The following is a 13,778-nucleotide window of genomic DNA, read 5'->3' as shown; positions in this document are numbered from 1 at the left end:
ACAGGCAAAACGCGTTCGGGTTGTTTCGTGGTCCACCCCAGGTGTTCTCATATGCCTTTATTTCCTATTCTTGTTCACGAATTGATTTAACTACTTGTATTAGGTCCCGCTACCTCTTTGAGGGTATGTAGGTATGTACACAACTGGATTATTTTCCATGTCAGTTTACACTGGGTACTGATCCGATAGGATCTTGTGCCCAATCGATGCTTCAGTGCAAGTAATGTATGTATTCAAGATCGAGGGTCCCCTTTCAGATTGATTGATTGATTGATTGATTGAATGATTGATTGATTGATTGATTGATTGATTGATTGATTGAATGATTGATTGATTCATTCATTCATTCATTCATTCATTCATTCATTCATTGCAGGGTTTTTACGCGCCGACGCAACGCCGGTGATGAGGCGCGCCGTAGTGGATGGCTCCGAATTAATTTTGACCACTTACGGATCTTTTACGTGATCCTAAATCTCGTACACACGGGCGTTTTTGCTTTTCGCCTCCATCAGAAAAGCGGCCGCCGTGGCCGGGAATCGAACCCGCGACCTCGTGCTCAGCAGCGTAACGCCTTAGCCACTGAGCCACCGCGGCGGGTGGTCGAATTTCAGTCTCTTGAATCTGGGACCCTTGTCTGTATACGGATATCTTTGTATTGAGTTTATGAAATAAACTTTCATTTAAAAAATTACTGCTGCTGGCAGAGGGTTGTAGTATGGCGTTTTTCCTGGACTCTATGCATGAATGCAACCTGTTTAGCATTGTGTGTATTAGTCCTGCCATAGTGTGCGGGCACTGAATCCAGATGATAGATAGCAAAAACTGCCCCACTGCCTTCTCTGTTGAGCATGGCAACCTGTCGGACGCTCGACTGACTAGTCACTTCACTAAACTACTTCTGCCCCATGCAAGCTCGATTGCTCGAGGTTTGTTCGATTGTGTTTGTAGAATTGCTCCTAGAAAAAAATGTAACGCTGCCAACATCCCGTGATTGGTTTTCCATATCTAGTGTAAAATCTGTGTTACTGAATATGATCATTGCTCCCATGCGTCGCTTTTTTTTTTGCTGCCTCGTTTCCTACCTCCGTATGAGCAATATATCTGAAATATGGACTGATACGCCCGTTCTTGTTCTCTTGTGTTTTCTTCGATTGTTATTTGCTTAATTATTTTTCCTTTCAATTTAATTTGTTTTTTTCTTTCTCTTTCTTTTTCTTGTTTACAACTGGTTTACCTCTTTGAAGTATAAACAAACCACTTCTGCTTGGGCCACCCAAGGCCTGCAGTATTGCATAAATAAATAAATAAATAAATAAATAAATAAATAAATAAATAAATAAATAAATAAATAAATAAATAAATAGCTGAATTCGCATCATATGTGGCTTACAATGAGCTTGCTTTTATTGTACAGCAAAAAAGGCTGGACAACATGGTTTGTTGAAAGGATATATCAGAGTTCCGCTGGTGGCCAAACTAATTATGTTTCCACGCGACAAGAAACGCGAAACCACTGAAAATGGTTAACTATAAATTGCCTTTTGAGAACGGCGTTTCTCACAAGTAAGACGATAGCAAAAATTATCCATGAGACGAAATTACTTCCACCACATAACTCATAGTTGCGCGGACACGGTGATATTGATTCGGCGAATCAAGGTTTGCAATTCTGTCTCCGGCCTTCACTACACACTTTTATAAATGTTAATTTCGTGTACCTTTCCGACCAAGTGCCTTTCGTATCCGAGGTTCTTGAGATATTCCGGTAAAAGCTTGAACCTCAATGGCAAACCTGTTGTCTGCGCAGGCGCTATGGGAAGGGAGTGCACACCTGCAATGAGATTTTGTGCATTAATATTACGCGCCGTAAATGAAGCTTCTTCGCCGAATTTGAGCATTCAGTAAGCCTACAGATATGAATTTCCGAATCGGTACAAACCTGCAGTTGCCATGTTTTTCCTATTCACACAATTCAGAGCAAAAATGTTAAATTTATGATTTGCTTTAATACAGTCCTCAGCAATATGTGCAAAACTACATCCAACCTCGACTGTATGTCTTGTATACAAACTTATCAATTGTAAATGGTTAGCTATTGTGGTTAATGGGGAACTACGAGCCACAGGAAAACATTTAGCGATGTTTTCTTACATGAAGCACTAAAAGACCTTAAAAATACCATTTTAATACACCTCTCTCGCTCTTTTGAAACTACTTTAGTTGGCCGGGTCAATAGAGACAGGGTACATTCAGTGATTGGTGTTGAGAAGGAATAATTATTTATTTCACGAGCGCTGGTGCTGCTACTAGGGCACCCGCCTGGTGGGGACGTCCCTAGTCCGGGATGCCCTACCCTTGGCTGGCAGTACAGTCCCTCTACCCCAGTATCCGCTGGGTCCTAGGGTCCGGACTTTTCAGGCAGGCTGCCCACTGAACGTGAGAGGGGGAAAGTTTGGGGCGTAGGTCTGTGGTTTTTCCGCATTCCCATACTTGGTGGTATAGGGTGCCAGGCAAGGGACAGAAATTGCAGGTGGCCGGGTATATGGTGGGGTAGATGGCGTGAAAAAGGGTGCGATGAGTATAGGGGTTTGTTTGTATTCTTCTCAGGCTAGTGGCTTCTTGTCTCGATAACTGAATATGTGAAGACGGGAATATTCTCCTGCTTTGACGGTAGTGGGCGAGAATATCTCCATATATTACGAGAGGTTCTGCTTTGGAAGCAGCAGGCGATGTTTGTCTCTCGTAGATAATGGCCCGGTGTATGTGCGCGCGGCTAGCGGCATTGGCCGCCTCATTACCGGCGAGCGATGTGTGTCCGGGCACCCGGACGATTTCTATTCCCAGGTATTGTGCAATCCAAACTGAAGTAATTTTTTTGTCCACGTCTTGGAGGGCAATCCTATGGCAGTCTTATAGGCTTGGCGGGTAAAGATATTCGAATCGTGCCTTCTCATTCTTTTTGAGAGCCAAGTAGGGTGCAGCGTAGGCGATTCGGCTGACTAGCATTGCGTGCACCATGCGCAAGGTGTCCGACTCTTGCAATCCGAAGCGTCGATTTGATACGCGGTGTATTAAGTAAACCACTGACTGAGCGTCCTTTGTAGGGGGGCTGTGGTGTGGAGGCCTGATCCATTTTGGGGGATTGTAAGTCCGAAAATGCGCATATGGGATACCTTTGGAACTGGTTGGCCTGCTATTTGTAGTTCCCGATCCAGTATGCACCGCCTTCTTCCCTGAGCCGTCCCACTACTGAGAGCAAGGAGTGCTGACCTCTCTGTTGATGATCCGAATATCCTTCGCTGGTATGAAAAAAATGACTGATCCTCTCGAAACAGAAGACCCGAATTTTGTATACTTAACAAGTAGCGTTTCGGTGGAAGGAAAAATATATCAGGCACCAAGACCTTCCTCTCTGCTCGCCTTTCTTTTGTTTCCTTTGCTATATGTTTGTGCCTCATTTGTGCCACTTTGTCCGTTTAACTCGAAATGTATCGTTCGAGATGTATCTTCTAGATCTCGCACTTGGAATATATTGCTGTTAGGACATGAACCCTAGCCTGAAAATGAATGTTTGTAGTGTGAGTTCTGAAAGCATGCCCGTGCGCACTGACGCACGAAGCATTCAACAATTATTGAATGCTTTGGAACAAATTCCACGCCCAATACAGACGCCAACGGCTAAGTAAAACGGTTTCCGAGAAATGTCGGCTTCAATGCCCACACAGGTTGAGAACAAGCAGTCTGAAAGCAAGCAAACGTGTCTCCCGAAGTAACACTCGTATTGCCGGGTAAGCATTGAAGGCGGAATATTTGCCACCCACCGTTGTGAACACTATAGAGTCCGGTCATTATCGATGCCCTGGACGGCGAGCACAGGGGTTGCGTGTAGTAGTTGTTCAATAAAATGCCCGCACTGGCAAGAGTATCCAAATTGGGCGTTGGTATCTGCGACAACCCATGCAGGCTTGTGTCTGCCCAGCCCTGCGCAATGGGTCAGAATACGGCCGTGTCTGAAAAATTCTTTGCTTTAAATTTGCGAGCTTTAAATACACACAGTTCTATTTAGGCAGATGCAGGTCAGGACAGAAATCAAGCGGTTATTTAGCACACCAATGGGTGGGACTACCAGCCGCTGGTTCTGTTATTGATAAGCAAGATTCTTCCAGAAACTTCCCGGCAAGAAAAAAATGCACAACGGTTTATCTTACTTGTATTACGGTTTGTGTTGCGCTTAAAAACGGTCAATTTCGAATGCACGTCGGAAGCGTCACACCTATTAAAGGCCTATAAGTCTGTCAACAGTCTACGATATCGATTATTTTGTTCGTCTTAACAACACTTGTTGATGCCACAGGTGTAAAAGTATGCGCGAAGCGAGAGCTACGGCTGTGTTCCGCCAACTTATAATTCTCCTCAAAAATAATGCATTGTGAATCGTAAATGTGACTGCAAATGGCGGTAACCAGTATCGTAACAAAAATAATGAAATTATTGGTATCCTATCCAGCGTATTTAAAGTTTACGTGAGAATTTTTACCACGCAGTTTGATATATTGCTTTAAAAGTTCCTGTGCTTAAACAAAAGTTAAGGCCGCTTGTCCGAAACACGAAGTTTTTACCATAGACGGAATAACATTTTGTTTTTCCTGATATATCGTATATTTTTTTGTCTTTTGCGGCTTCTGTAGGAGGAGCAACCACTCATTGTTTGCCGAGAAACAAGAAATTAACGCTTGCATTTCTCTGTGCTGTGTGCCTTCCATTTTTTAACATTGAAAAGCCCGTCATAAAGCGTCCACAGCCAACCTTGGCTGTATTCTCAATTTTACTCAATCGTCGCCAGCTGTGCAATGCGTGCTTTCATCGGCTATTACTCTCGTCACAAACATTCAAAGCCATTCAGAAAGCGGTTGTTTGTTGAAGTCATTGAGCACGGGGCCTAGACAGTTCCGCATAGTGCAGAGTCCCGGCCAAGGTCGTGACAGGCCCCACTCTGTATAGGCTGGGATGGGTATAGGGCAACCCCTGCGAAGCCTGGAGTTGCCCAATAATGAAATGCTCATTTTATTTATTTTCTGTTCTCGATCAAATGTTTGGTGCAAAAAATGATCACCACATTTATATTTGGCTGTAGGCTATAATATAAGTATGATTCAGGAATGTGCAACTAAAGGCCACAAGATACAATATAAAAGCACCTGATGTAAATTATATACTTGCAGATTTTTATACTCTTAGTCCACTATTTGAGACTTGTTGGAGAGGAGCCTCTTACGCCTAACATTTACCGATAAAATGGCACCGTTCAGATAAACTGAGTTCTCCTTCACTGGTAAGAGACACAAGGCACTCTCTGAAGGAGAGAAAACGTTATGCGATATATTTTCTTCTTAGGTGATGTTTCCAAGTGGCTTGAAACTTTTTATGCACGAGTGAAGCTTGCAATAAGTGGCTCTGAAGCCTGTGGGGAAATAACAAGTGCAATATGGTGAGCCTGATTTTTCCAGAAACATTTTCTGACAAGGCAACACCCCGTAGTCGCATCACACTGTTTCGGAAGACGCCCAGCACACAAACCTATGACTGAACATTCCAGATGACAAAAATCCGCATGCTAGATCGCCTCCCATTTTCGTAAATTGCTTACCAGGTCATCAGCCAGGATGAAGATAATGTGGGGCGGAACGTAGTTGTTTCCAAAATTTTGAGCCAAGGTGACGCTTAGGAATGACATCCACACAAAAATCATTCTGGAACGACAGAATAAAACTGCTCGTAATGATGCCTTAACCCTCATGCGAAGATTGTAACGTTATGGGCCCAACACATAGCCGGCATGAAAGTTTTATCCAGGTGTTCACTCTGGCTTTACAAAGACACTGAAGCGACTTTGTCAAACTTATGCTTTGGTCTGCATTGCGTAGACCGGCTCAAGTAAGCAAAGTTTCACCGTTTATCCGGTCGATAAAGCAGTATTTAATTTATAAAGCCTGAAAGAAGAAAATCACCGTGCGAAATTTGCGGCTGTGGCAACATCAGTGGCGCGCATGCGATATGCGACGTGATTGGGGGATGTCCAAGATCGTAACTCAAAGCAGTTTCGGTTTCGGTTCTCTGAAACAAAAACATGCTTGGCATCCGACGTAAACTTTGCCATGGAATTCCCCATAGCTCTGGAATCGGGGTAAACCTCGCATCTGCCATGTTGTCGGCTGTAGAATGCGTGAGGGAAGCCTGATACCACGGCTTTGAATCATAACGGTCACAGGCCGTTCGCTCAACGCCCTAAGCGTCAACGGAGATGTTCTAATGCGAGGTGCTTTGCCCCACCTTTTCAGCGTGCCTAGTTCGTGCCTGTGTCATAAAAGAAATGTTCGCACCATGCCCAGAGTCGACTTATTCGGCACTGTGCCCGGAAGCAGTCGGTGCTTATTATGTCAACAGCGCGCCAATGAGATCTCGCCAGGGCGTCAGTGTCATTCTGCACGCATTCTGCAAATTAGCTCGTGGAGAATGAAGGTTGCACCGAAAAATTGTGAATCAGTATAGAAAACATTACCGAAAACCAAAAAAAAAATGAACTTCAAACACGCAAAACATGCGGTATCTGGAGTTGAAAGCCGGGAATTGCAGAGGAACACACCCAGTGTTCCAGACCACTCGGCCATAGCGACCCATTTTTCTTATTTTCTTAGGATGTTCATTTCAAATGTAGGGAAACATATTTACAAGAACTGTTTTAGAACTGTTGGCGCCTAATATAAAGGCTAAAACGGGTAATCCTGAATTCGGCGAGACACATTCACAACTGTTCCCGCTAGTGAGGGGCCAGTGATACAGAAAAAGGCAAAACAGGGTACCAGTCAGGTCTCCAATAATTTTGGTCATACACTCTAAGAAAAAAGGGTGTGGTAGATTCTCCCTTAAGGGTGAAACATGAATGTATTATATATTGCTCCCTAAAAGGTAGAAAGATTCTCCCTTTAAGAGGGAGGACCGCGTTTCTACCCCTAGGAGTGGAGGAAGATTTAACCCTTTTGTGAGCTAATGGAGAAGCGTTCCTCCCCTGGCAGCGTCACCCAAGCGAGGCTTGTCATGCGATAAAGGCCTAGCGAGCTGATCGGTTTGAGGATCGAGGAAGTACAAATAAGTAGGTTACTGTGGTTGTGTGCGCTTAAAATGCGCTAAAATAACCAAGAAATTACCTACCGAGCACCGGAACTGCGGTTAGCAAGCGATGTCGCCAATCGTATATGCGCGACTTGCATTCGTCTCGCTGCCCGCCCCGCCTACGCGTTCAGAGCGAACGCGTCGCCGGAAACACAGTAGAAGTCATACCGATTGCTTTCAAAATGCCGCCTTTATTTCCGAATGGCTCGTGTCTCGTAACCCCGCCGTTCACCGCACACGAGATCACAACCATCCAGTGCGGCCGTTTGAGAACAACCAGTTGTTGTTAGTCGTCTTACCTTGCTACAACCGATGCATCAAAACACGGATCGTCTGCAATTGTAAATCTCAGCGCAAAGGCAATGCAGGCAACACGAAAAACGTATCCGTCGCTGTCGCATCCGTCCGAGCGAGGGGATGACAATGCTCGCCCTCTAGCGTGCTCGAAGTAAAGCAATCGTAAACGTTTTAAAATGACCGATAGATACGCAAAAAAAAAGTACGGGTGGGGAGGGGCAGCTACTAAGCATCACCATCAGTGGGCACTTACATCAAGGCGTTTCCTTGGTTTCCTCTATGAATAACGTATTTATTATAGCCAACACCACGGAGGCCGCATGTGGGCGGGCACATATTGGGAAGAAACATAGCACAACACAACGGTATACACTTCATTAAAGGCATTGCCAACGTACAATACACGCAACACACAACATCACAAGCATAATACAAGTATACACACCACAACATATAGTACACTTTTCACATGTCCGCATGATCACAAGCCACAACTAAACATTGAAATGGCGACAAAGTATTTATAACCCTGATCGCAGAGAATGCAGGTATGAACAGTAAGATCGTTGCTTGTTTCGATAACCCACGGCAGTGCGTAAGCCTTAGGTGGGTTTTGTTATTTCATCACATGTAACCCGTGCAATTGCAAACTTTTATTAATTTGAGGTTTTGTAAGAAGCACTAAAATAGCTCAAAGAAGAAAAAAACGTTTCACGAAACAGTACGGCAGGTATGTTTGTGTAATGACACTCATTGCCTCGCCTTCGCTCTTTTAGCGTATACATATAAAGAGCGCACCACTGGTCTGGCAACCATTCAGCAGAGATGTTACCGAATGGGGGCCTTTTGTTGTTGGTAACTGATGCGTCAATATGCTGCTGTCCGTGCTCGTTGACGAAAAAAGGGGCAGTTTGCTGTCATCGCTGGCCTCTTTTACCCTTGGGCGTCAGTATAAAACGTCCACAAATGCAGTGGTAAGTTGAACAGGGCGCAGGCGAGTCGCCCACAGCAAGCATGCAGCGGTGCCCACAGAATTCGCTTCAAACACACGGCTGGCGAGCCGTGCGTTAGCGTGGCGGGCACATGGTAATCATAAAAAATTCCCCCGCATTTCTCCGAGGGGGAGAATGTGAAAGTGCGAATGCACGGTTGTCGGCCCGCTTGCGGCGCTTGCGCTCGGCCCCCGCAGCCCACCGCCTCGCCGCCTTCTCTTCCATCTCTTCCGGGTTTGTAGTATCACGTGTACACCACGCAGTTATCAAGCCGTTATAACGCCGCTGAGTCGCCAACGCACGCCGCTGACGACGTAGTTTGAATGCGTTAAAGATATAAGGCGCGTTACTAACACTGATATCAGCGTCGCGTCCGTGGCTTAGTCGGTAGAGCGTCGCGCTGCGGCCGCAAAGTCCTCGGATCGAAACCTGGTGCCGGATGCTGTTTTTTTTTATATAGAGAGGAGGACTGCGTTAAAGATATAAGGCGCGTTACTAACACTGATATCAGCGTCGCCTCCGTGGCTTAGTCGGTAGAGCGTCGCGCTGCGGCGCTCGAAACCTGGCGCCAGATGCTGTTTTTTTTTTTATATATAGAGAGGAGGACTGCGGACGCCGCCGCCGCCGACGCCGCCGCCGCCGCCGCCGGCGGTGGAAGGTTTGGGGTCGCTTATAAAGTGCATTCGCACTTAAAAAGAAAGACAGCGAGAAAACAAGCAAGCAGCACACCGCAGGGGAGGTATTGCTCATAGTCGCCGTATCCGCCCGATCGGCGAAAGCCACATTGCAACGATGAACGGTTTCGTTTTCGGCGTCGGCGCCGACAGCAGATTGCAGACGACAAGGGAGAATATTTCCTCCCCCGTATCGGTGTTTCGTAGAGGCCGTACAGAGGGCGCTACGTGTAATTAGCTAAAGGGAGAATCTCGCTGGTCCGGGGAAGAAAAGCCTGGATTTCCTCTCTTTTTCTACCCTTTTTTCTTAGAGTGTAGTAGCCCTTTACCTTGACTATTACATTACTAAGGTGCTGCTTAGGCGTTACTATCGGCTCGGCGTTTCTGTCTAACATTCGCGTTTTCCATAAACTGTGCAGAACCATCGGAAAAAACAGGTCATAAGGCACATCACCACCGGGAGTTACAAAGTACGGCACACTGTGGAGTGTTAATTCAAAGTATTGTCAGAGTGTCCGTTGAAGCGCATCCCAGAAAAAATCAGTGTCTTGGCAGTCAATTAAACAATGTTCAGTTGTTTCGGAAGCTTCCGAAGGTCTAAAGTTAACAAGGGCACAAAAATGTTCCTACTGCGCAGTTATGTTTTAACGGGCAAGGTTTCCGTATTTAGCTTGAAAAAGAAAGATTTTTACGTCCCGACGACACCGTCGGTCGACCACAGTCCATACCCCGGCCGACCCAACGTGCGTCTGGACAGGGATATAGAAATTGAAGAGGTACGCACTGCCCTTCACGACCTGAACAGCCGTTCGGCACCTGGGCCGGACCTCATCACAAACAAGGTTCTAAAAAATCTCGACGACCACTCCATCGAGAACCTTACGGCGTATTACAACAAATGCTGGAGGATCGGTACCCTGCCGAAGCAGTGGAAAAGGGCCAAGACAATTCTCATACCAAAACCCGGGAAGCCACTGAGCACGGACAACCTTCGCCCGATCTCGCTCACGTCCTGCGTGGGCAAGGTCCTGGAACACGTCCTACTCAACCGGTGGCAAGAGTTTCTCGAAAACGAAGACCTCTATCCCGAGACGATCATCGGCTTCCGCCAACACCTGAGCACGCAGGACGCCATGATCCAAATCAAACATCAAGTCATCGACGGCGAAACCAGGGACACCAAAGCCGTCCTTGGGCTTGACCTGCAGAGTGCCTTTGATAAAGTCAGGCACTCGGCCATCCATTCGCAGGTATCCAATCTAAACTTAGGTGAAAGGTCGTACGAATATATTAAGGTCTTCCTCAGCGGTAGAACGGCAGAGCTCAGAGCTGGCGACCTGAAGATGGATGAGAAGACATTAGGTAGTCAGGGAACCCCCCAAGGCTCCGTCATCTCACCCATGCTCTTCAACCTCGTTATGATACAAGTTGCCAAAAGACTATGCCAGCTCGAAGGACTGAACCACACGATATACGCGGACGACATCACGCTGTGGGTGGACGGGGGCAGCGATGCCCACATAGAATCCACACTGCAGATGGCTGTCGACGCGATCGAAGAAAGCTTGGAAGGCACGGGACTGCGTTGCTCCCCCACCAAGTCCGAGCTCCTGATCTACCGACCGAACAAAACGCACAGAATCAAGCAGCAAAGGGAGCACGAAAAAATCAAAATCCGAACCAGGGACGGCAACACAATACCGAAGGTCAGCAAGATCCGAGTGCTAGGGATGACTATCGAAGCGCTCGGTAGGAGCGGAGGCACCGTCACCCGCATCACGGGAAAGGCGACGCGACAAGACTGCTCAAGCGCGTTACTAACAAGAAGGGAGGCATGAAGGAGGAGAACCTCACCAGACTCATACACTCCTTCGTACTTTGCCACATAGCGTACGTGGCAGCCTTCCACAAGTGGATGAAAAGCGAAAAGAACAAGCTAGACATCCTAATCCGGAGGGCCTACAAGACAGCCCTCGGCCTACCCGAAACTACCAACACGAAGCGTCTCCTCCAGCTGGGCATGCACAACACGCTCGACGAGATCGCCGAAGCGCAAAGAACCGCTCAGTTGGAACGACTGTCGTCGACCAAGGCCGGCAGAAAGATCCTGTGCAAACTAGGCATCAGTTATCACGAACAACAGGGACCAAAACGCCCCGTTCCCGACCACGTACGGCGGAACGTACGGGTAGACCCCTTGCCGAGGAACATGCACCCGGACTTCAACGAAGGCAGAAGACGCGCTAGAGCCAAAACACTAACGGACCTGCACGCGAAATACCACGGCGCCAGATACGTGGACGCAGCCGAATATGCTGGCTGCAACGGCTTCGCGATTGCCGTGGTCGACTGCGAAGGCAACTTGCGGGCATCCGCCAGCACGTCAAGCAAGCAAGTCGAGGAAGCGGAAGAAATAGCCATCGCCCTGGCCATCGTAGACCAAGAATGCCACACGATCCTCACCGATTCCAGACAGGCGGTGAGAAACTACGCGAAAGGAAGAATTGCCTCAACGGCGGCAGGCATTCTGAACCGACAGGCAGACCGCGACAAGAAGATTCGTATCAAGTGGTTCCCGGCGCACGCAGGCGCAGCGTAGGAGAAGAATGCCAACCACAACGAAACGGCACACGCCCGAGCGCGAGGACTAACCGACCGCGCCCAGGGCAACGGCCTCCCGCTGTGGTTCAGCGCCAAAGACCGAGTGACCAGCTACAACGAGTTGACCAAGGCCTTTCGGCTGGCCCGTAGACTTCTCCCGCCGCTCTGCAAAGGGCTGAGCAGGTCACAGGCCGTGCTGTTCAGGCAGTTGCAAACGAGGACGCTTCCGAGCCCGGCGCTACTGCACCGGATGTACCCGGAATCACACCCCGACGACAAGTGCAGAGTGTGCCGCAGGGAGACGGTCACATTCTAGCACATGCTCTGGGACTGCTCCAAACATCCAAGCGAAGCTAATTCAGGACGTATACCGCCGCAGCTTGAGGAAGCAATGCGGAGTGACCACCAAGAAACGCAACTCAAGGCCGTCCAGCAGGTCATCGAGGCGCTTGCTAGGCAGGAACCTTGCGAGCCGGCAACGGCGAGCGAGGATCCTCGCAGAGCACCCGCCAAGACGACGACGTAGGCCACGTCCTAAGCGCGCGTGCGCGCTTTACTGCAGGCACAATAAACGTTTCTCCAATGCAATGTACATGGTGAAAGGAGCATTTTACAAGCTTTCTTTAGGACATCATGACCGGGTATACCATAGCAAAGAGATTTGTAGAGGGGTTCATGATATAACACTGATATTACATGTGGTTAGTGTTTTGCGCGACACCGCAAACCGTCAGTAGAAGAAGAACACACCTCATGCATGAAACCCCACAAGGATGGTCGTGAGGAAAATTTAGAAGAAACAATAATACCAGGAAGAAAATCGACAAGATTCACTAGACAAAAAGCTCTTATAAAGGGATGGCATGAGCCCCGAAGAAACCAAAAACGCGCGATAGTTGCCTCAACTATAGATGTCTCAACCAGAGCCCCCTCGCACAGATGTTCCTAAGCCTATTATACCGTCTCATAGGCTCCATGGAAGACGGCCCTACAAATGTCGCGAAGGTCCTGTAGAAACTCTGCCCCCTGGCAACACCGACAACCGGTCATGCAGAGGTGTTTAATTGCAGGTGACCTCTGAAGATTGGAGACGTGCGAGAAGAGAGACGGCAGGACCGGGAAGATAAGACTGTAACTGCTATCGTGTTTAAAATATGCGTGAAATAGCACAAAATACAATAGATGCTCGCGCGGAGGTAATTTGCGATCTTGTGAAGCAGCCAGGCTATTTTAACAAGTCTCCGCAGCAAACATGGGGGCTCTCATTTCAATGAGAGCACGCATAAGGTACCTTGCTCAGGAGTCCGGAATAGTATGTTGGATTAGCAGACTGCGCGTTTCAAAAGAACACGTTGCTTAGAAGGGTCTTAAAACGTCTCTGCGCGTAATTGTTTAATTGTAGCCTCTCTTCTGCGCAGATTGCAACTATTGAATGGCTTGCAACACATACCTGGTGATCATTAAACGTTGAAGGGAGGTGTACATCCGTGCTGTTTCTCGACTTCACGTTGGTTGAGGTTTGAAAACTTCCCTCTACCGCAGCTTGATTCAAGCAACGAGAAGTATGCGCTGAGAGAACGTTAGCGCACGGGGTTTTTGATTTAGGTTGGACCGATGTGCTTGAAAAATATTTTAACCGGATGCTCCATAAGTTTGATTACCGGAAGTCCTTCTTGCGTATATGGCAGCCATTAACAAATGGTAAATCAAAAACGAACCCGTATTGAAAGAGGGCGAGAACGGAAGCTTTACGTCGTACTCATAGTAATTCAGAATAACCTGCCACAGAGGAAATACAAGTCTACGAACTGTATCAGGTCCCCACGTGTGGAAAGGTCGACAGTCGATGATTCAAGGTAAGTGCTTCCGCACATGTGGTGCTCTACATGCTATGACATCGAGTACTTTTGTGAAATATCAGAAACTTCGCATATTTGCCTGCGCTACGCTTTATTTTGTGTGGATTGTTCGAGAGCAGCCTTTTAAATATACGAAGCTCTCAATTTGTCTACAAAGAAACCCACAAGTCCAAATGCAAGGT

The 13,778-nt window shown here is 47.5% G+C and overlaps 2 protein-coding genes across 2 annotated transcripts in view; both read right to left on the bottom strand.

The window, feature by feature from the left end:
- LOC144179930 (arylsulfatase B-like) overlaps positions 1-1,955 on the bottom strand; it is a 28,938-nt gene extending 26,983 nt beyond the window's left edge. Inside the window, exons 1-2 of the mRNA XM_077708349.1 lie at positions 1,943-1,955; positions 1,722-1,834 (exon numbers count right to left, since the gene is read on the bottom strand). Coding sequence (XP_077564475.1) covers positions 1,722-1,834; positions 1,943-1,955 — 126 coding nt within the window. The remainder of the gene's footprint in view (positions 1-1,721; positions 1,835-1,942) is intronic.
- Positions 1,956-2,401: 446 nt separating this feature from the next.
- Positions 2,402-13,449, bottom strand: LOC144179929 (arylsulfatase B-like). Its single transcript, XM_077708348.1, has 4 exons — positions 13,188-13,449; positions 5,651-5,753; positions 3,825-3,984; positions 2,402-2,433 (listed from the first exon to the last, which is right to left on the bottom strand). The coding sequence occupies exons 1-4, from the start codon at positions 13,220-13,222 to the stop codon at positions 2,402-2,404; spliced, it is 330 nt and encodes a 109-aa protein (XP_077564474.1). The 5' UTR covers positions 13,223-13,449.
- Positions 13,450-13,778: the final 329 nt, after the last annotated feature.

Source organism: Haemaphysalis longicornis, unplaced genomic scaffold (genome assembly GCF_048455015.1).
Source record: "Haemaphysalis longicornis isolate Haplotype H1 unplaced genomic scaffold, Haemaphysalis longicornis Haplotype H1 scaffold_4, whole genome shotgun sequence".
NCBI lineage: Eukaryota > Metazoa > Arthropoda > Arachnida > Ixodida > Ixodidae > Haemaphysalis > Haemaphysalis longicornis.
Note: the sequence above shows the minus strand (reverse complement) of the source record. Positions and strands in the feature narration are given on the sequence as shown.